Raw genomic sequence first — 21,254 nt, forward strand, 5'->3', positions numbered from 1 at the left:
TAAGCTCTTTTCTCTGGCCCTCATTTGCTATATCTGTGTAGTAATAGCAGGCTCTGATGTCCATGTGAACCATCCGCGGAGATCTGCTAGCACTGTCAAAAACCGTCTGGGCACAACCAACATTCCAATCTCCCTACTGGCCCTGTTGTTGGCATGTACGCTGTCTGCTTCAGGTTGCCAGGATTCTCCCAGTAGCCAAAGCTATCGTATTTTTGCTGGGAAGGTAGGGATATTGGGCTGGGAAGAAGGGAGCAGCTGATCTGCTGTCTACTTATCTCTCCCCACCCCTCACTGTTTGGAGGTGGCATCTAGTTATACTGGAGCAGGGCATTTTTGTAGAAAAAAAACCCAGCAGGAACTAATTTGCATATTAGGCTGGCTTAGTGTCATTTGCATATTAGGCATATATTCTCCAAACAAGAGCGGAGGTGCCTCTCATCATCATATAAACAGGCCTAATGATGAATTTAGATTGAGCACCTGGTTGAGAAAGAATCATGTCTACCTCTAAAGTAAACCACAATGGCAAACAACTTCTCTTGGGGTGTTAAGCTCTTTCTCATTGACCGCCTCAGAATGTCATCTCGCATAGAGTTTGGGCATATGTGGAAGTCAAAAACACGGGTAGAGAGCTGGTGGAACCCTAAGGCCGCATCTAGTGTGATGCGACCCATATTCCATTAACAGCATCAAGGCCACAGGTGAAAGCAACAGCAACAGCTGGACAGGACTGAGAAGTTCCTCTTTGGATGGAAATCTCTGACAATCAGTGTGCTTTTCCATGACATGCCATGGATCTGATAAGATTTTTGCCAGTCAGAATCTCATGAACCATGTGAAAGAGGGGGTCAGACCCCAAGCAATATGGCTGAAAAAGAGAGACCTGGACATTTGAGACTGAGTCCAGATGTCTTCAAAAGTGCTTCCCATCTATTGGGTACCAAGGCAATGTTTGCTTTGGCCCGCCACAGCTCTGGACTGGAGAGAACAGCTGTTCAGATTTGCTGATGATATCACAATTAGTGGCAAATTGTTTAATACTTTCCCAGAGAGTACTGTTTGTGCAGCCCATCTCCCACACCCCATCCAGACCAATTAACAGAGCTCAAAGCAAAATGTCTCTGCCTCCAGGATCTTCCACCCAGTAATTTATCACTCTTTTTTTTGGCTACCTTGAGCAAATGGCTACCTTGAGCACACTCAGCCTAACCTCCCTTGCTGGGTTGTTGTAAGTGTATCACAAGGGAGAGGAGAACCACACCAGTCTGAGCTCCTTGGATTAAGAGTAGAATAAAAATATACCAGACAGGTATGTAAAGTGAGAAGATCTTTCACTTCTAAGATCTGTTCTAGGGTAGATTTGTGCACACATACTATATATGCTATCACACCTATGATCTGTGTTGAGGCCTGTCTCCTAGCCAGCCCAACAACCTCTGCTCACCTAATGATGGCTGCTGCAGCTGGTACAAGCCATTTCAAGAGCTGTGGCAGGCTGGGATGTGGCCATTTTTAGACACATACCATGTACTGGCATATACCAGCTTACTTTCCCCTTTGCACAGCATCAGGCTATTTATTTATTGGTTACATTTAGTACATTTTTAATCTGCCCTTCTTCCAAAGAGTTTAAGGCAGTGCACATTGTTCTGTGGACTACCATTTGATCTTTAGTGGGCTGTGATTTATCTGATGATGTCATTTACAGCCATGCCATATGAGGCCTCTACTAAAAGGGCATTTTGATTGATTGGTTGATTGAGCCCACCCACCAGTGTGGTAGAGTGGTTACACTATCTAGCTAGGATCTGAGTCATCCAAATTCAAACCCCCTACTCTGCCATGGAAGCCCTGGACCAGGCACTCTCTCTGCATTGCTGAATGTCTCATGTTCATGCCTTGCTTCTGGTTGCAGTAATCTTTGCTTAGTGGATATCTCATCCTATGGATTGCATGAACTTAACCTGTGTAATCTGCCTTGAGTCTCCATGAGAAAGGCAAACTATAACATAGTAAATAATTACATAAATAACCTATCTCACAGGGATGTCGATAAGATTAACTGAATAAGAGGGGAACAATTGTTAGCTCCCCTTGCGAAGTCCTCTTGCGGAGAGGGCGGGATAGAAATTTAAAGTAATAAATAAACTTCAGATGTTGGAGAGCCATGAAACACAAACACCAGATGTTTGAGAGACGGGAGGGAGAAAGGAAGAAAAACTGATAAGGGAGGGAGAAGAAAGCAACTTTAAATACATTCTCCAACCCACCTGTTGTCTTGGCTTTGAAAAGTTATTTTAAAAGAGAAATGTCTGCTCTAAGATGGCCGACAGAGCAGTGGGAGCTTCAAGAGCCACACAATATGTGTGAAAGAGCCACAGGTGCCTCCTGAGCCACAATTTGGCCACCACTGCACTATACCATGAAGGCCAGCACTAGTGCACCTATGAAGCTTTATTACCTATGAACTGCAGGTGGAGCCGGTGACCTGGTAGAAAAACTTAACAAGTAGGAATTGGAACAATGAACCATCCATCCATGCGTGAGGCAACTAAATACTGTCTAAAATACATTAAAATCTAACATCTATGTTAGCCCAAAATAAAACAGTGGGCTTTTGCATATTTTTTCCCATCAGTTCTAGCCTCATACTGCTTTGGTTTATCCTCTGGTTTCTGCATGCTTACTTCATTTTTTAAAAAAGTTATTATTTTTGTTGTTATTCTTTTGGAGCCACATTTCCCCCAATCTTTTTCTGGAGTGGAAGCTGATTTTGAGTTGGCTTTTTCCTTGTGGTTTTCTTTGTCCCACCCACTCCCAACCACCTTATCAATGATTGGACTGTCATTGTCAAACCAATCCTCCTCACCCCCTCTCCACCCTAAAGACAAGTGGTTTCAGGTTGGGTGGTTTTTTAAAAAGCCCTAAAATCGATAAGATTGATGTAGTGTCATAATATACCATACAAGAATCCACAATACTACGTAGCTAATCCACAACAAAGCAATCAACTGTGTAGCACAATAAATAAAGATGTATTATTCCACAATATTTCTATGTCACTATTATACAAGCAACTGATTTATAACATACATATACTGTAAACAGTTTCATAAACCAACTGCAATGAGGAGAGCACTTAAGTCCTGAAGGAAAATTACTGTGTCCCTAGGGCTTAAGCACACAATAACAATAGTCTGCAGAGTATAGCCTTGTCTCAGTAGGACATTGAAAATACCAATGGAACATAATGGGGTATTTAGTAGTTTATCAAAAACAAAACAAAACAAAAAACCCAAAACCTTGCATCCAAATATGACACTGCTCCCAGATCTGGTCAATGTTTCAAATCCTCCTCAGACTCAGAACATAATATTAATGGCTGCTATTAGCCGTATAGTTTATTGATACTCAAAGCACCAGTAAAAAAAATAAGGTTGGCAATAGTTCAAGCAGCACAACCTCTGGTGTAACTTCTCCTGGAACTGTTTCCTGCTGATGTACAGTACGTGTTATGTTATAAATCAATCATCTGTATAATAGTGACATAGAAATATTGTGGAAGAATACATTTATATTTATTGTGCTACACAGTGGTTTGCATTATAATGATAGTTTAAGCAGATTCTCTGAATTCCCAGATTTATTTATTTATTTATGCCTGTCTGTTAAATACTGGGTTCAATGCATGAGGAGGCTCATGGCATAGTGATCAAAGCTCTTTATTAGTGATCCAGCATGTTTATTAAGTGACTACAAACTACTCCCAAGTACCAGAACATGTGGCAATATATACAGTTGGGTCAGGGGAAGCCCAGCCCCCAAGAAGCAGAAAACATCCTTTGATTGTGTCCTTTTTTGAATCCATTAGAATATGCATTCTCATTGGCAGATCCTAGGATCCTCTGATACTGCCTCCCGATTGGCCAGTTTGAATTATGCAGCCAATCAGGATGCAGATCTTTCGATTCTCTCAGTCTACTGTGTTGCACCTCAAGCTCAGGGCACAACACCCAACATGTCCAGGCATGCCTTCACATACATAACTCTTTCTTTCTTTCTTTCTTTCTTTCTTTCTTTCTTTCTTTCTTTCTTTCTTTCTTTCTTTCTTTCTTTCTTTCTTTCTTTCTTTCTTTCTTTCTTTCTTTCTTTCTTTCTTTCTTTCTTCTCTCTTTCTCTCTCTCTTTCTCTTTCTCTTTCTCTTTCTCTCTCTCTTTCTCTCTCTCTTTTTCTTTCTCTCTCTCTTTCTCTCTCTTTCTCTTTCTCTCTCTCTTTCTCTCTTTCTCTTTCTCTTTCTCTCGCTCTTTCTTTCTTTCTTTCTTTCTTTCTCTCTTTCTCTCTTTCTCTCTCTCTCTCTCTCTCTCTCTCTTTCTTCTCCTTCCCTTGCTGAAGTATGCCTTCTCCCTTATGTCTCCATGAGGGAGGGGAATAGAGACTGTTTTTTGAAAACTGGAAGTGCAGAGAATCTGCTTAAACTATCATTATGACACTACATCAATATATTGATATTTTAAGGCCATTTTAAAACATTTGCCTTTTTAAAAAGCAAAGGTAGTCCCCTGTGCAAGCACCGGTTGTTTCCGTCTCTGGGGTGATGTTGCTCTCACAACGTTTTCACGGCAGACTTTTTACAGGGTGGTTTGCCATTTCCTTCCCCAGTCATCTACATCCCCCCCACTCCAGCAAGCTGGGTACTCATTTTACAGATCTCGGAAGGATAGAAGGCTGAGTCAACCTTGAGCCAGCTACCGGCTTTTTTAGGGCTGTTTTAAAAGGAGCGGTTGCCACCAGTGATGACACTGATGAGGGCAGTGTCTTTGATGAAAATCCTCATTATTTAAGGCATGTGCAGAAGACTGACTCCACAACTGTGAAAATGCACAGGGAGGGCAGAGTTGCAGAACAACCGTGCCCAAACTGACTGCAATGTTTGATTGACTGCCAAGAAAACCAAAGATAAGTTAAGCCAGTGGAAATGGTCATTGTTAAGTCGATCTTTCTGGAGGGCAATATTTATATTTTCCATAACACAACCAGGCATACAACCATCTCTGGCAATCCCTGAGAGCAGCAGATGCACACACAATGTAGTTCAGCTAGCCTTGAAAGGGAGAAGGACCTAATGTAAGGTTCCAGACAAATAGACCATTTTCTTAGGAAAAGTCAGCAGTCATATTTTACTACACGTGGCCAGGGAAACAGGTAACATTCCAAGTTGCAAAACCAAACATGCAACAATTTGGTTTTATCCATGAGGGGGCCAGAAGCTCATCCCTGTATAATTTGATTGTTCCTCAAGAGAAAGATGAGTTAGTATACATACAGTAGATGCTGTAAATCAGCCATACACTTTCCAAATGCATTGAGCTGGGTCCAAGCTCAGCATTGTCACACAATTCCTCTCCTTACTACAGCCATTGTTTCACATGCTTTGAACATATGAAGCTGCCTTCTACTGAATCAGACCCTGGGTCCATCATAGTCAGTATTGTCTTCTCAGACTGGCAGCGGCTCTCCAGGGTCTCAAGCTGAGGTTTTTCACACCTTTTTGCCTGGACCCTTTTTTGGAGATGCCAGGGACTGAACCTGGGACCTTCTGCTTACCAAGCAGATGCTCTACCACTGAGCCACCGTCCCTCCTTTTTGTCCATGTTCCCAATATAGCCTTTTTGGTGGCCAAAGAGGGACTCCTTTGTCCCTTTTTCGCAAGCACAAAAATTGATTAGATCCAGCCCCTTTTTAGATGGCGCTAGTGCTCTGGGGAGCAAATGTGTACTTGTAGTAAAGGTCTGAAAACCTATAAAGCTAACTTTAAGACCATGATGGGTATCCTGGAATCTAGAACAAATAAATGTGTATGAAATAGATAGTGACGAGCAAACCTGACATCAGTGGCCAGCAAGAGGAGGCAGCAGACAGCCAACCCCCTTGATAAGAACATAGAAGAGCCCTGCTGGATCAGATCAATGGTCCATCTGTCTTATAGAGTGGCCACCCAATTTCTCTGGAGGGCCAACAACATGGCATGGAAGCTGAGGCCTTTCTCTGATGTTTTTGCCTCCTGGCTCTGGGATTCAGCAGACTAGTAGTGCTTCTGAATGTGGTGGTTCTCCTCAGTCACCATAGCTAGTAGCCACTGATAGACTTATCCTCCATGAATGTATCTAATCCCCTTTTAAAGCTGTTTATTCCTGTGACCAACACCGCATCTTCTGACAGTGAATTCCACATTTTAAGCACTCTCTGTGTAAAGTAGTATTTCCTTTTGTCCGTCCTGAACCTACTGCCTATCAGCTTCATTGGATGCGCTCAAGTTCTGGTATTTTAGGAGATGGAGAAAAAAATATCTCTTTGTCAACTCATCCCACCCCATGCATAATTGGAAGTGTTCAGGCTGCGCACAGGACCAGATACGCACACAAGGCAAGAAGAGACCCAACCAATCACCATCAGACAGGTCCAGCACTGCCAGTGAAGTCAGCCCACCTAGTTCCCCAGCCTATCTCTGCAGTGGCAGCCATCCTATTGCCTTCCAAGACCAGGCTCCAAGCCTCTCTATAAGGACAGCCATTTATTTATTTAGCATTTGATGCATGCCTTTCCACCAAGAAGGGTGAACATCATTCTCTCCAAGCTTCCATTTTATCCTTACGTCCACCCTGTGAGGTAGGTTTGGCCAAGACAGAGGGTGACTTGCCCCGAGGTCACCCAGCAAACTTCCATAGCAGAAAAGGGATTTGAACCTGGGTTTCCCAAATCATAATGCAATAACTTAATCACTACACCATGCTGGCTCTTCATGGATGATTCACGTGAATGAAGAAGGAAGGCCCCTGTGGAAGAGGAAAATCAGAACTGATTGACAAAGAAGGGTTTTAAAAACTCAACAATGGTCACACTTTTCTGCATTTGGATCAAAGGGGCTAAAAGTGATTCAGGCAAATGTAGATCAAGCCCTGAAATTAAATAATACTTTATTTTTGATCCTCTGGAAGCCCAGAATTAGCCGAAGTATCAGAACTAGAATCTGACAAGCAGAACTTCCTGTCATATTTTATTACCTCATGGCAAACAGGGTTCTGGAAAAGAGACTGAGGTATGCAGTAATTTCTCACAGATCAGGGCCATGAGAGAATTGCAGCCTATGCACTGCAGTAGAAAACATGATGATATACAAGTCTTAACACTGGACAAGTGGAGATTTAAAAAAAAAACCCACTACTATATTTAGTCACATTTGAGAGGCCAATTATCTTCCAAGGAAGGGATCATGACATATAGGAATTTTTTGACAACCCTTGAGACAGGCATAATCGTACCATTTCCTCTTTTGGTACTTGTGCTAGTCAGAACAAGTTGATGTGCCAATAGGCAGGAGTTAGCTAGTCCGAACTACCCCTTGGCACAGCGTTCTCTCAAGTGTTGTGCCACCGAAGCTTTTACTGCCTCTGAATGTGGAGGTTCCCCTTAACTCTTATGGCAAGCAGCCACTGGCAGACCTGCCCTCTAAGAGGTCTAATCCCCTTTTAAAGTCACCTATGCCTGTGACCATCACTACATCTTCTGGCTGAGAACCCCACATTTTAATTATTCGCTGTGTAAAGAAGTATTTCCTTTTGTCCATCCTGAATCTAGTGCCCATTAGCTTCATTGGATGGCCTCGAGTTCTAGTATTTTGGGAGAGGAAGAAAACGTTTGATTTGTCAACTCTCCACTCTGTGTGTAATTTTATAAACCTCTATCACGTCCTTATGAGTCCACTTGCAACTCAACAGCTGCTGCTGCTGCTGCTTCTTCTTCTTCTTCTTCTTCTTCTTCTTCTTCTTCTTCTTCTTCTTCTTCTTCTTCTTCTTCTTCTTCTTCTTCTTCTTCTTCTTCTTCTTCTTCTTCTTCTTCTTCTTCTTCTTCTTCTTCTTCTCTCTCCTCCTCCTCCCGGGAAGGATCCTCTCAGACGATCTGAATAAGGGACCTTCGGTGCACGACAGATCCGCGATGCTTGTGCTTAGTAGACTGCAATGCTATTAGCCTGCGAGAAGATCCCATTTTACTTTTGGTTTTAAACCCCAGCAGCTTTGCAAACGCCAAGAAACGCACACGAAAGCCCATACCTTGAATAAAACTTTGTTGGCCTTATGAAAACAGGGAGCGGGTATTGCCTGTTTTATTCTTACAAGTTCTTTATCCATTGTATTCCTACATATGTCTATGATATAGTGATTAACTGGGTTTTCTTGGGGTGGGGGGGTGGGAAATGTTGGTCTTAAAGGTGCCCCTGGACTCTTTGCGCTGCCAGGAATTCCAGGCAGCCTGTTTATTTGTAAAGGTTCAGAATCAGGGGGGCGGGGGTGGAAGTGCTGCTGTCTGCCCGGCTCCCCCCCACCCCAGCACCTCTCCCGCCGGCTGGTGGGATCCCCGCCCCGCTGCAGCCTTGGCGTTCTTTCTCCCACTTTCGCTCTCGGGGCCCCTCCCTGTCCCTCCCCCTCTCCCAGCTCTGCCCCGTCCCGCCTCGCCTCGCCTGCCCTGTGCCGAAGTCCCGGCGACGCGCCGCAGCCTCGCAGCAGTCTGGCGAGCAGCTTCCCCGAGACAGCTCTCCAAGTTTTGCAGGCGCCTCGACGCCCGTCAGCGCGTCGGAAGTCACGAACCCGGGACCAAGCGCTGCCGGAGAGGAGCGAGATCGGGAGGCTGCAGGCCGGAGAGAGAAGGCTCCACGCCTCAGCTGTGGGGCTCATCCATTCCTGCCCGTCGCCTTCGAGGAATTATCCGCTGCTGGGACCCCCTCGAGGAAACCCTCCTGCGCCTTTCTCCTCTTCCACACCTCTGTCCTGTGAAGTCTTCCGCTCCTTTCTCCAGCTTTGAATATCCCCCTGACTCTCTGAGCCCTGCCCTTTCTGCTCTGTTAGGGGTTGAAGGCCCTTCCACTGCATCCAGTGCTAAGTGGCCACCCCTTCCTGGCCACCGATGAAGTCTTTGCTACATCTTCATTTGAGGATCCAGAGATTCGTCATCTGTTCGCTTTCCCTCTGCTGTAGCTGCTCCTTTCCCTGACTGCACGTCCTTGGAGGATCAGATTCCTTTCTCCTGCTCACGTTGCTTTCGCCATGAACTTGAAGGACAAAACATGGGCTGGTGGCTTGGCCAACGCCAGCCTGGGCACAAGCACAGACATTGAAATTGTGTGTTCCGTGAACACAGATTTCACTGAGTGGTTCCTGCCCTCTGTCTACTTGGTTGTGTCCCTGCTGGGACTTCTGGGGAACGGACTGGGTTTGTGGAACTTATGTGTGAGCTCTTGGAAGAGCGGCTGGAGCACCCTCAGTGTGCTGATGTGCAACCTCAGCGTGGCCGACTTGCTCTATGTGATCACGTTGCCGTTCTTGGTGTCTTACTACCTCCAGGGCCGCATGTGGCTCTTTGGCAAAGAGTGGTGCAGGATGACCCGGGCTCTCTTTCACCTCAACCTTTACGCCAGCATCGGCTTCCTGACCTGCATCAGCGTGCATCGTTACCTGGGCATCGTGCACCCTCTGAGGATGCTGGGCAGGTGTCAGACACTCAGTCCTGCTTTCTGGCTCAGCATCTTGGTCTGGGGTTGGGTCATCCTTCAACTGTCCCCTGACTTTGTCTTCAGCAAAATGGACCAGACGGGCACACGATGCCATGACACGACAGGCCATGAGAACTTGAGTACCTACTTGCCCTATACCCTGGCCATCACTATGAGCGGCTTTGTCATCCCCTTTCTCATCATCATCGGATGCTACTGCCATGTGGTCGTTGCCCTTCGGAGGAACAGCAATGTGGACCCCAACCTCAAGCGGAGGAGCATCAGACTGGCGGTTTTGGTGATGGTGCTTTTCTCTGTCTGTTTCCTGCCCTACCATGTCTTCAGGAACCTCAACTTACTGTCCCGCAAATGGCAGCTCCAGGGATCTTGTACCCAGACATTAAAAAACATCTATGTCTGCTACCAAGTGACTCGAGGTTTGGCCAGCTTGAACAGTTCCCTCAACCCCCTCCTGTACCTGACAGCCAATGAGGATCTTGGGACACGGCTAAAGGCCTTCTGCCATAGGGTCATCCACATCCTGGGGTCTCTTTTGCAAAGCCGAGCCCACCACTCTTCGGACCCAAAGAAACTAAGCATCATGCTCAATGAAGAATGTGAGGAGGCATCTGATGATCTCTGAGCTGATGACAAACTTGGCATACCAGAGCTTTCCTTTGTCAGGGTACCTTTTTCCTCTGGGGATGGACATTAGTCTTTAAGAGAGATGACAGCATCATTGTTAATCGTGGTGGACATGCTCATTTGTCACATCCCTCTGTTGCCTCGTTCCCAGCATGTTTTTGCAAGGAGGGAAGCACAGTGAAGGCTGTGAAGGGAGGCAACAGTAAAATATGCATGTCAATAGTGCACCAGTACACTGCTGCAAAAGCTTACCAAAAGCATGGCTAAGTTTTGTAGCCCTTTCCTCACCTGCCTATTTCATTTATGTTCACAGCTTTACACCTGTTTGTTCAATATGACAACAGTTTTGTGCCACTGGGCTGCTGTGGCATCCCTACTGTGTGCAGGATTGCTTGTGGCACATGCAGACACCTGTGTGCAATACCATTTTTTTTGCATTGCAAAAACAATACTTAAGCTTACCCAGAATCTTCTGTTGCTATATGCCCTTTGATTATTCTGAGACAATGGCAATTTCTCTATACTGGAGACCGCATGTTAAGGCCATTCCAAATGGCAACCTGTACAAATTCAGAATTTGTAGCCATTCAGTATTTTGTCACAGAAGGCTGATTCTACAGACCCACGTTTAATGTTACTTAATGAATTGAGATGGAAACAGAGATGCTTACAGATTTTATTTCAAGCTCGTTAGCAGCTACTTGCCTGCATTTCCTTGGCAAGTGAGAAAAATGCTTCCCAGCAAGTAATCTATGAGAGCACATGGGTTACAAAAAAAATGGGAAAAAATGTCTGGGGGCTAGAAACTTGGATGGACTTAACTTGCACTGTTCTGTTCTGGTGAGTCAAAATGTGCAGACAGTATTATCTGAAGTGAGTACATGGGTCAATGTGGTTTTGTGCATCCTGGAGAAAATGCATATTACCACGCAGTGATAATACTTGGGGGGGGGGATAAAGTAGGTGTTATTTACTCATTTGTAAAAATTCCTTTGGTGCTTATGATCAGATACTTTTTTTATGATGCAGAGACATAATAATGTTGTCCTTGTCTGGTTTCACATTGTCTGTGGTTATTTGAGAGATCTGCTGTTGATTTGACAGAAAGGATTGTATCCGGCACCTACAAGAGTCTAAAGTTTAAGTTCTAAAGCCGAGTTGCCCTATCAGAAATTAGCATAGCATCTGTTGCATGATGCTGCCTTCTGAAGGCAAATCATCCACTTCTGGGACACCCCACAAGAGCAAATAACCTGTTGGATAAAAAAGTTGGAATGTTTCGTTTGTGTGTTAACCGGCGAGGCTGACAGCTTATCCTGACAGTCTAACTAACAGCTGTATGTTGTTTTCATTTTGGTTTATTTTATCACAAATATTTTTGCCTCAGAAAGTGCCAGAATATTAGTGTTTTTATTTCTTCATCTTATCCTTATGTTTTCTTCCTCAAAGAGGTTGGAGAGGGGAATTCATTTGGATTATAGGTAGCCTCACAACAGCCCTGTGAGTAAGTTTGTGATTGTCGGTTGCTGCCTTATACGGAATCAGTTTATTGGTCCATCCAAATCGCTATTGTCTACCCAGGCCAGCAGCAGCTCTCCAGCGTCTCAGGAAGAGGTCTTTCCCCTCACCTCCTACTTGACATTTTAATCTGGAGATGCTGGGAATAGAACCTGGGTCCTTCTGCATGCCAAGCAGATGCTCTTCACCTGAGCCATGGCCCCTCCTGCCAATCATTTCTGGTGGTAGAAGGTCCTGCGGCAGACATCTGACTCTCTCTATGCACTGTAGTTGGGGGTTGCCAGTCCTGCAGGAGAAGCATTGGGTGGGGAACATTTGGGATTGCAGCAGGGGCGATGAAGAAGTTATTCCTTGATGATGGAAATCTTTCATCAGCAGAGAGATTCATAGGGGCCCAAGCCAGTGACTGGTCCAAGATTATCTAGCTAAAAACACCACCCTTGTGAGCCATCATTTCAGATCAGATAAAGTAATAACAACTTGTACTGCAGCAGCTGTAAGAGGATGCAAGCCTTTGAGCTACATCCAGCTCTTCCCTGGACAGAACGAAAAAGGTCACTCCATTTTTCAGCTATTTTGGGAGCGCCAGGCTGTTTGCTAACACAAATGCATTTAGTCACTTTTGGCAGATGGTGGCCTAATCACAAAACATTTAGTGCTTCACACACAGAGATTATTTATCAATGCTATGCTAAAAAAGCTAATAGTTTTAGTCCACCCATCATATTTGGTATCTAGCAAACGGAAAATCCCATTTTCATATATATGATTTCAATGCTCTGATCTGCTTTCTTGTCTGTGAAGAAGCCAGACTTGGCTGTCTTGGGAGAAATGTGCAGGTAACTTGCAAATAATATATTTTTGGTGCAAGTTTACACAACATTTTGAGGCCCGTTTGGTTTCATGTCAGAAAACAACACTGGGCCATACCGCACATGGTATTTAGTACACTGTATGCTGCAATTGGTAAGGCGATGGTCCTTGTTCTCTGACTCTTTTTGGTACTCACTTAATTTGCAGTCTGGCCAAATGATTTAAAGAGTATAAGTAGGTAGAAAGTACATATACAAAATGAACACAATGTCATGTATTCCAGCTGATGATTACTGCTTGGGATGGATGTTTGGCCCCTGCCATTCTGGCATTTGGAAACACATGGGATATGAACTGTACTTCTCCCCTGCTTGTAGGTAGGATTGCTAACAGACATGGAGAAAAAAATGCCTTTTTAATAGAGACATAATGGGATGGGGGTGTTAATTTGCGATGCTGTTTACCTGCATGCCATTAAAAACATCAGCTTCCCCTTTCCTACACGTTAAGTGGAGACAGGTCAGTTTTCTCCAGGCCTGCTGACAACTGTACTTGTAAAGAAATCTTTGGCTGTCTGCTCTGGATGTGGGTGGGGTGAGTGTGGGGAGACCATGATCAGACGTCTTGACACTGTAAAATCTGTTTTGCATGCAGGAGTTGAATTCATGGTTTGTAGTCTGATTTAAGAAAAGCAAAGCATAATTCCTGTTAATCTAAGAGCAAAGTCCATGCTAAATAGAGGAACCTTGTTCTTTTTTTAATGAAATGGAGTTGTAGCATTGGGAGCGGGCCAGGCACCAAATGGATCAGAGAAAGGCAAACAACTACTTTGGTCAAGGAGAAGGATTTTAGGAGGGGAAATGATGCAGTGGGGAAAGAGTTAAACACTGCCCCCCTTTTTCCCCCTGATAGGGCTCAGCTCAAATTGGCATGCTGTTCCCTGTTAAATAAGTCAGCAGGGGATCCAGTTGTAGTTAGGTGAACTGCAGTGCTAGGTGGCCCTGAGGCACAATGGATGGCACATTGGATTTCTAGAGGGTGAAGGGATTCACAGGTTCTGGGTTTGATTTCCAGCAGAGTCACAGTTAGATGTTATGGGGCTGTGGCTCTGTGGAAGAACATCAGCTTTGTATGCAAAAGATTCCAGGTTCAATTCTTGGCATCTTTTCCAGTCCAAAGGACCTGGCAGGAGATGATGTGAAAGACCTGTATCTGAGACCCTGGAGAGTTGCCATCTGAATAGACAGTACTGACTTCGATGGGCCATTGGGCTGAGTCAGTATAAAGCAGCTTCACATATGTTCACACAACTGATTCCATTAAGGAACATCTACCTTTTTGGTGGAAGAGCATCTGCTCGACATGCAGAAGGTCCCAGGTTCAACCCACAGGATCTCCATTTAAAGGTAATGAGTAGCAGGTGATGTGAAAGACATTGGGAAGATGCTGCCTGTCTAGGTAGACAATACTGATCTTGATGGACCAAAGGTTTGATTCAGTACAGAGCAGCCTTATGTTGATGAGTTACATGCTTGTGAGCCCATTGACTTCAATGAATTTAGAAGGATGTAACTGTTTAGGATTGTGTTGTTAATGTGCAGCTGTTTTTTACTGGGTTGTAGATCATGACTCAGTTTCTCGTAAAATGAAATACATGTTTTCTATCAGGAAAGCACCTAGTGTAGGAGGGAACTCATTGAACTTTCTCAGATGAAGTTGCTGATTGACACATATCAGGAAAGTTTGAATCTCCAGAATAATTAGTGCAGAGAAGAGATTATGATAAGGCATTTCCTTCCTCCTGGGTTAGATAAAATGGCTGTCTAGTACTGACTCCTATTTCCCACAGTTGCAAATGAGATAGCTCCTGGGAGCCCACAAACAGGGAATGAAAACAACAGACTCCGTTAGGTACCATGAAGGTTGAGTAGAAACATAGTTTAAAATGATTTAAACAAATTTATTGTACAGTGCACTTAAAATACAGATTTAAAAACAGAGGCCTTGAATACAGCCTCTGAATAGAAGCCACAAGACTACATAGTCCTCAGTGTACATTAAATAATACCAGGGCTTTTCTTGAGCAGGAACTCTCAGGAATGCAGTTCCGGCTGGCTTGGTGTCAGGGGTATGGCTTACTATGCAATTGAATTCCTGCTGGAACAATGGTGATGTCAGGGGTGTGGTCTAAAATACAAATGAGTTCCTGCTGGACTTTTTCTACAAAAAATATTCTGAATAATATAAATCAATATTCACAGGTTGAAGGCATACAAATAAGACCATAATCACAATAAACAGGACCAGATGTGTTTCGACCCAATGGGCCTTCTTCAGTGGCCATTAGTACATCAAGACACATACACACCAAGAACAAGTATGAGTATAATAAACCAAAACAAGTGTTGAATGATTCTTGTAATTTTATATTGTGTGGTCAAATGGTGCTCTTATTAGGATTATGGATCTTGTTCCAGACTTTCCACACTTCCACAGAAAAATGTGTGGCTGTAAATTATAGCTAATTTTGGCTCTGCATTCCCTTATGGTGTGGGTGTGTATGCATCAATTAGTAATTTGACAATAGACTCCACACTAGAAACATCTTTCCTTATTGGGAAAGTGCACCACAATAATTTTGGATGCCCTTTTCTGTACTTATGCAGCTCTGAAACATCCTTTTTAAAGCTGAACTCATGCAGAATTCTATACAGTACTTCCAATCTGATTGTACCACAGACATATATGAAGGCATAGTGATATTGGCTATTCATGCAATAGGTTTAAAGCACATCACAGAACTACAACTTTATTTTTCAAAGAAACGGTGAAACTTTTTAAAAGAGCTGGTTCAGATGTTGTAAATAGATCATGGCTAGCTAATGTGTACATAATCGCTTCTTATAATGCTTGAAGGGAAACTTGCACAGACTAATGGCCTGTCAGACTAAGAGATATTTATGCACAGATGCAGATTTACACGCTCCAGTCCCTACCTGGCACCCACATATGCAAATAGTTCCTCCCTCCATCCAGCTGCTAGGGCAGAGGGCACACAAGGGTAAGAAAACTCAAGGCTGCAGTGATTAATTGACAGGGTGGAAGAGAGGGGGGGTTGCATTGTGCATTCCACCCCCACTTCCTTTAAAGCATCATGACCTTATCTGATCAGATGAGCATCTGCATTGCACAAGTAGAAATGTTTTCTGGGAATCTTGAATTTGGTACAAAGGCAACATAGAAATACAGAGGCAAAAATATAGTTCCCTACTGAGTACACAATATCTGAAGAATGTAAAAAACATCTGGTTTATAGCACTTCTTCTGTAGCATCAGAAATTGGTCCAGTTTTTATAGGTCCATAAATAACTCTTTTTTAGAGGTCCATAAATGAGAGCCAGTTTGATGTAGTGTTTAAATGCACAGACTCTTATCTGGGAGAACTGGATTTGATTCCCTCCACACGTACCTGCTGATGTGACCTTGAGTCAGTCACGAGTTCTCAGAGCTGTTCTGCTCAAGAGCAGTTCTGGGAGAGCTCTTTCAGCTCCATCTATCTCACAGAGTGTCTGTTGTGGAGAGGGGGAGGGAAAGGAGATTGTAAGCCGCTCTGAGACTCCTTTGGGTAGTGAAGGGCAGGGTATAAATCCAATCTCCTCCTCCTCTTCTGTCAGAAATGGCATGTGCAAACATTTGTACAGAAAGGTAATCACATATGCGAACTGCCTATTGATATTAGGTATCAGGACATTAATAGGATTCTGATCAAATGGATACACATGAAGCATCCTGAAACTGAATCAGACCATCAAGGTCAGTATTGTCCACTCAGACTGGCAAGACTTCTCCAGGGTCTCAGGGCAAGGTTTTTCACATTACCCACTGCCTGGTCCTTTTAACTGGAGATGCCAGAGATTGATTGAAGCCAGAATGTTTTGCATGTAAAGCACAGGTTCTTCCTCTGAGCCACAGCGCCCAGCAGGCAAACTGCTAAGTCTACAAGAATAGCAAGTTGGTAAGTCTACAACACAACTGAAGTTATGTCCATCCACAACTGCAATGCCTAAACTGCAGAAACATCTGGCCCAGTGTGCCTTTGAATCCCATCTGCCAAGCCTAGCCACTTATTTCTGTTCTCCAGGTCCTTATCTCCTATTATTTTTACAGTTCCAGCAGGCAGCAAAAACAACTTGTTTGTTGGGCTCATAATAAGCCGCCAGATGTGGGTCAAGGGCCGATGTGTCATAAATTGTTCAGACCTCCTTTAAATAAATAGAGAATGTGGTGTAGTGGTTAAACCACAAGCATGGAAACCTGGGTTTGAATGCATGCTCTGCCATGAAAGCTTGCTGGGATACCGCTGGTCTTTCTCTCTCTCTTTCTTGGCCTAAACTGTTTCACAAGGTTGTTGTGTGGATGAACAGAGGATAACTGCATGATGGATGCTGAGTTCCTTGGAGGAAGGGTGGAATAAACATTTATTAAATGAATAACTATATCATAGAATCATGGAATCATAGAGTTGGAAGGAACCTCCAGGGTCATCTAGTCCAACCCCCTGCACAATGCAGGAAACTCACAAATACCTCTCCCTAAATTCACAGGATCTTCATTGCTGTCAGATGGCCATCTAGCCTCTGTTTAAAAACCTGCAAGGTAGACCAAGCTTTGAAGGATCGCCTGGGCCCAGTAAGCTTCATGGCTAAGTGGGAATTGAAACCTGGATGTCAACAGTTAGTCTGACATGTTCACCATTATGCCACCCTGAGCTTCTTGTATGCCTAATATTATAAGAAAAATTGAACTACTTTTTGTGAGTTTTTTTTTACTTCATTATAGTGAAAGGTCATCACCCTCTGCTTCACCCCGTCCCCACTGAGCATAGCTGGCTGGCTGCTAGGCAAAGAAACACACTGTGCTGTGAGCTCATGTTAAAGTCCTATGTTGTGCTGCATTTTATTAGGAAGAGAGGAAAGAGCAACCCACATTGCTTTGGTTCTTCTTGTAATGTTTGTTTCCACCTGAACACACAGAATATTTCTATGAAAGCTACTTTTTTTGGATGAGGGCTTATATCAGCTGAGAGCACTGCCAGAATCTTGCAATTAAGTAGAATGGGAAACCAACAGCCATTTCTGATGACATAACAAATCTCTCTACTTGCTTTGTTGAATTAACTGCTTGATTTGCTGTCGTCTCCAGTCCGAGCACTTCAAGAGGATCCAGAGAGGAAGAGCCCAAAAGCAAAAACACCACTAGCTTGCAGCAAAATGATGTGGGGGAAAGATGTAGGACTGCCTGTGCTGAAATCAATGATTAACTTGACGGTGGATTCCTTCCAGGAGCCTGTATTTGTTGCGTAACACAGAAGATCTCGCAGCATGCAATGTTCTTTTCCTCCTTATTTGTCTTTCTTCCTTTCAAACAACTCAAGCAGTTCAGGAGTTGTAAAAAAAAAAAAGGCTTTAGTTCCACAAGCCGGTTCAAAGTTCTGCAAAAAGCCTTCCATTATTTTTTTTAAAAAAACCATGCTTGCCAAACTAATTTTTTTACGAAGTTGTTTAGAAGTAGGGTGAAGATTTATCACGTCAGCTGCGGCTACAGACAGACTGGCCTTTGACGTGCATGAAGGAAGCCAGGCTTTCTCTATGCATGCTCACAATAACCAAGAAATAAACATTTTAGAATGGACTTTCCCTGATGAGTTGCTTTGATTTGTTTGAAACCCACTAGCAAAAAGATTGTTTTCACTAGCATGATCTTACCCAGAAGGCTAGAGTCCCAGGGCTCCTTGTGAGCAGTATGCACACACAAGGGCTTGGATTCTACCTGCTTTCCCACTAGTGAGAAGCAGAGAAGGGGTCCCCTTTGACCACCTATAATATAGTGGGTTCCATGCAACGAGGAGATGCAGTTGTAGTGATCATAGCTCTTTTATTAAGTACAGCATGGTTATAGCTGAACTCAAGACTGAAGAACTGGGCCAACGGGGCCAACTATATACACTTCAAGGTGCCCGCGCTAGGATGCCATTGGATCATTCAAATCAGCAGGGGGGCTGTGATTGGAGCAGGGCAGCAGGGATTTGGATCCTACTGCCCATTGTTCCTGAGTCCCCAAGCTCAGTCCTACAGGCTCCGATGAGCTACGCAGGAACACCATTAATTAGTGAACCTTAGTTCACATACACAACACCACCCAAAATGACTGTGCTGAGGATCATGAACAAAAGCCATGTGGGATGAAGGCTGCAGTAAAGAGTAGAATTGGGAGAGACTGAGCAATAAATCTAACTGGATCTGACCCCAGGCAGTGTTGGAAGTGAAGGCACTGTCCCCTGTCTCAGCCTCTAGTCTAGATGTGGTGGCAACAGGCTAGATAGCTAGACAGTCAAACTGACCCTTCCTTCCTACACATCTACTCTTCTGCCTCTGTCCCTTTGAAGTGTAGAGAGTTTTCTCAGGGAACGTCCTCCCTTCCACAATCTCACACAATGCCAATGCCCTTCTCCCTGCACACAACAGGAGGGACAACATGCCATCCGCTCTTGGCAACATGAGGCAGATGGCTCTCTTGGCATCTGCTTCCATCCTTAGCTAGTAAGTTAGTACTCTACCCTGTCTCCACTCTTTCCTATCCAAAGTGTACTTCTCTAATAAAGAGAGGAGTATTTTCTCCTTTTAAACTTGCAACATGGCTCTGTGTAACTCTGTAAGCTAAGTAATCTAGTTAAGTGCGCTCCTGCATTTGTAGCACTCTTGCTAACTAGTGGTAACTGGTCTAACTATACCAGTTAATTCCAACAGGAAGACTGAAAGCCAAACTACATGTTCTAGTCTGAATCCAGGCAGATTTTTCACTCAGTCGTGCCCAGTTTTCCTCATACTCCAGCCCACCCCCATCACACATGGCTTTAAATGATAATCCCTAGTATTGCTTCTTGTGAGGGAACCCCTTCTAGGGTTGCCAGCTCTGGGCTGGGAAATACCTGGATATGTGGGAGGCACAGGCTGTGGAGAGTGGATTTTGGAAGAGGAGGGACCTCAAAAGGGTATAATGCTATAAAATCCACCCTCCAAAACAGCCATTTTTTCCAAGGGAATGATTTCTGCAGTCTGAACCTCAATTGTAAATCCAGAAGATTTTCAGGCCCCCACCTGAAGAAGAAGAAGATTGCAGATTTATATCCTGCCCTTCTCCCTGAATCAGAGACTCAGAGCGGCTTACAATCTCCTATATCTTCTCCCCCAACAACAGACACCCTGTGAGGTGGGTGGGGCTGAGAGGGCTCTCACAGCAGCTGCCCTTTCAAGGACAACTCCTATCATAGCTATGGCTAACCCAAGGCCATCCCAGAAGCTGTAAGTGGAGGAACCACTACACCAAACTGGCTACACCAATTCTACCTTTTCCCCCAGAGGAAAAGCCGGTTGGATCCAACCTTCTCAGTGCAAACCTAAGCAGAGATACACCCAAGTCAGTGGGTTTAGAAGGCTGGAAGCCTGTTTAAGAGCTGCACTGTAATCAAGGGAAGATAATATGTACTTCTTCATCCAAAGGATGATTAACACATGGAGGTGGTGGTAGCTGCAAGCACAGACAGCTTCAAGAGGGGATTGGATAAACATATGGAGAAGAGGTCCATCAGTGGCTATTAGCCACAGAGTACTGATGGAACTCTCTGTCTGGGGCAGTGATGTTCTGTATTCTTGGTGCTTGGGGGGGCAACACTGGGAGGGCTTTGAGTGTCCAGGCCCCACTGATGGACCTCCTGATGGCACCTGGTTTTTTTAGCCACTGTGTGACACAGAGTGTTGGACTGGATGGGCCATTGGCCTGATCCAACATGGCTTCTCTTATGTTCTTATGTGGGTGCATGTTGGGTTTGGTTGTGGTAGCAGAGGCTGTGGCTCAATGGTAGAGCATCTGTTTGGCATGCAGAAGGGCCTAGGTTCAATCCCAGAGATCTCCAGTTAAAAGGACCAGGTAGGAGGTGATGGGAAAGTCCTCTGCCTGAGACCCTGGAGGGCTGCTGCCAGTCTAAGTAGACAATACTGACTTTGGTGGACCAATAGTCTGATTCAGTATAAGGCAACTTCATGTGGAGAATGATGCTCAGTTTCCACATCAGACTTACTGGGTGGCATGAGCAAGTCATAGATTTAGGTTTTAGATTTCAGACATGACATTTAATGTTTATCCTGCTGCCAAAAGCCACAGCAACAGAAATATACAAGTTTATGAGAAAGCAACCAGAGTAGATACACAAAACAGATTTGTGCATACTAATCGAATACCTAGGGTTGACCTTTCTTCCCTTTTTTTAGCATATCTTGTAAACATAAACTACTTTGACATTCCAATGTTTAAAAAAATACCATCCAGAACATTGAAATGAAATGTGGTACCCCTTGTGCAGTAGGCTTGTGCATAATTATACAAATACAGACAGGAGATAAACAAGATCAATGAGAAACCTGACAGCCATTGCAAGTTTACCGCTATTTTCTGGCTTGTGTTGAAACTTGTTGCTGCTCCAAGTGCAAATGAAGTCACTGCCAAAACAATTCATTCCCAGTCACCTAACCTAACAGGCAAGTGAATGTCTGAAGTATGGCAAAGTTATTGTAGCTTTGCTAGGAAAGGCAACAGACAATGGTTCCTAACCTTCTCCTACAAGGGCAAAACCTTAGGTGTTGCTAATGAGGGAGCTTCTCTGATTCATTCAGGTCCC

General features: G+C 44.2%; 1 protein-coding gene and 1 long non-coding RNA gene across 2 annotated transcripts in view; both read left to right on the top strand.

Annotated features, from left to right (window-relative positions):
• LOC132566145 (uncharacterized) overlaps positions 1-21,254 on the top strand; it is a 282,585-nt gene that overhangs the window by 74,333 nt on the left and 186,998 nt on the right. The window lies entirely within an intron of this gene.
• Positions 9,077-10,187, top strand: LOC132567562 (P2Y purinoceptor 1-like). Its single transcript, XM_060233242.1, has one exon. It carries the CDS (start codon positions 9,099-9,101, stop codon positions 10,185-10,187), a length of 1,089 nt encoding a protein of 362 aa, XP_060089225.1. The 5' UTR covers positions 9,077-9,098.

This window comes from Heteronotia binoei, chromosome 2 (assembly GCF_032191835.1).
Source record: "Heteronotia binoei isolate CCM8104 ecotype False Entrance Well chromosome 2, APGP_CSIRO_Hbin_v1, whole genome shotgun sequence".
In the NCBI taxonomy this organism is placed as follows: domain Eukaryota; kingdom Metazoa; phylum Chordata; class Lepidosauria; order Squamata; family Gekkonidae; genus Heteronotia; species Heteronotia binoei.

Excerpts from the sequence above, each read along its gene's own strand:
- LOC132567562 (XM_060233242.1), top strand. The coding sequence starts at position 9,099 with ATGAACTTGAAGGACAAAACATGGGCTGGTGGCTTGGCCAACGCCAGC.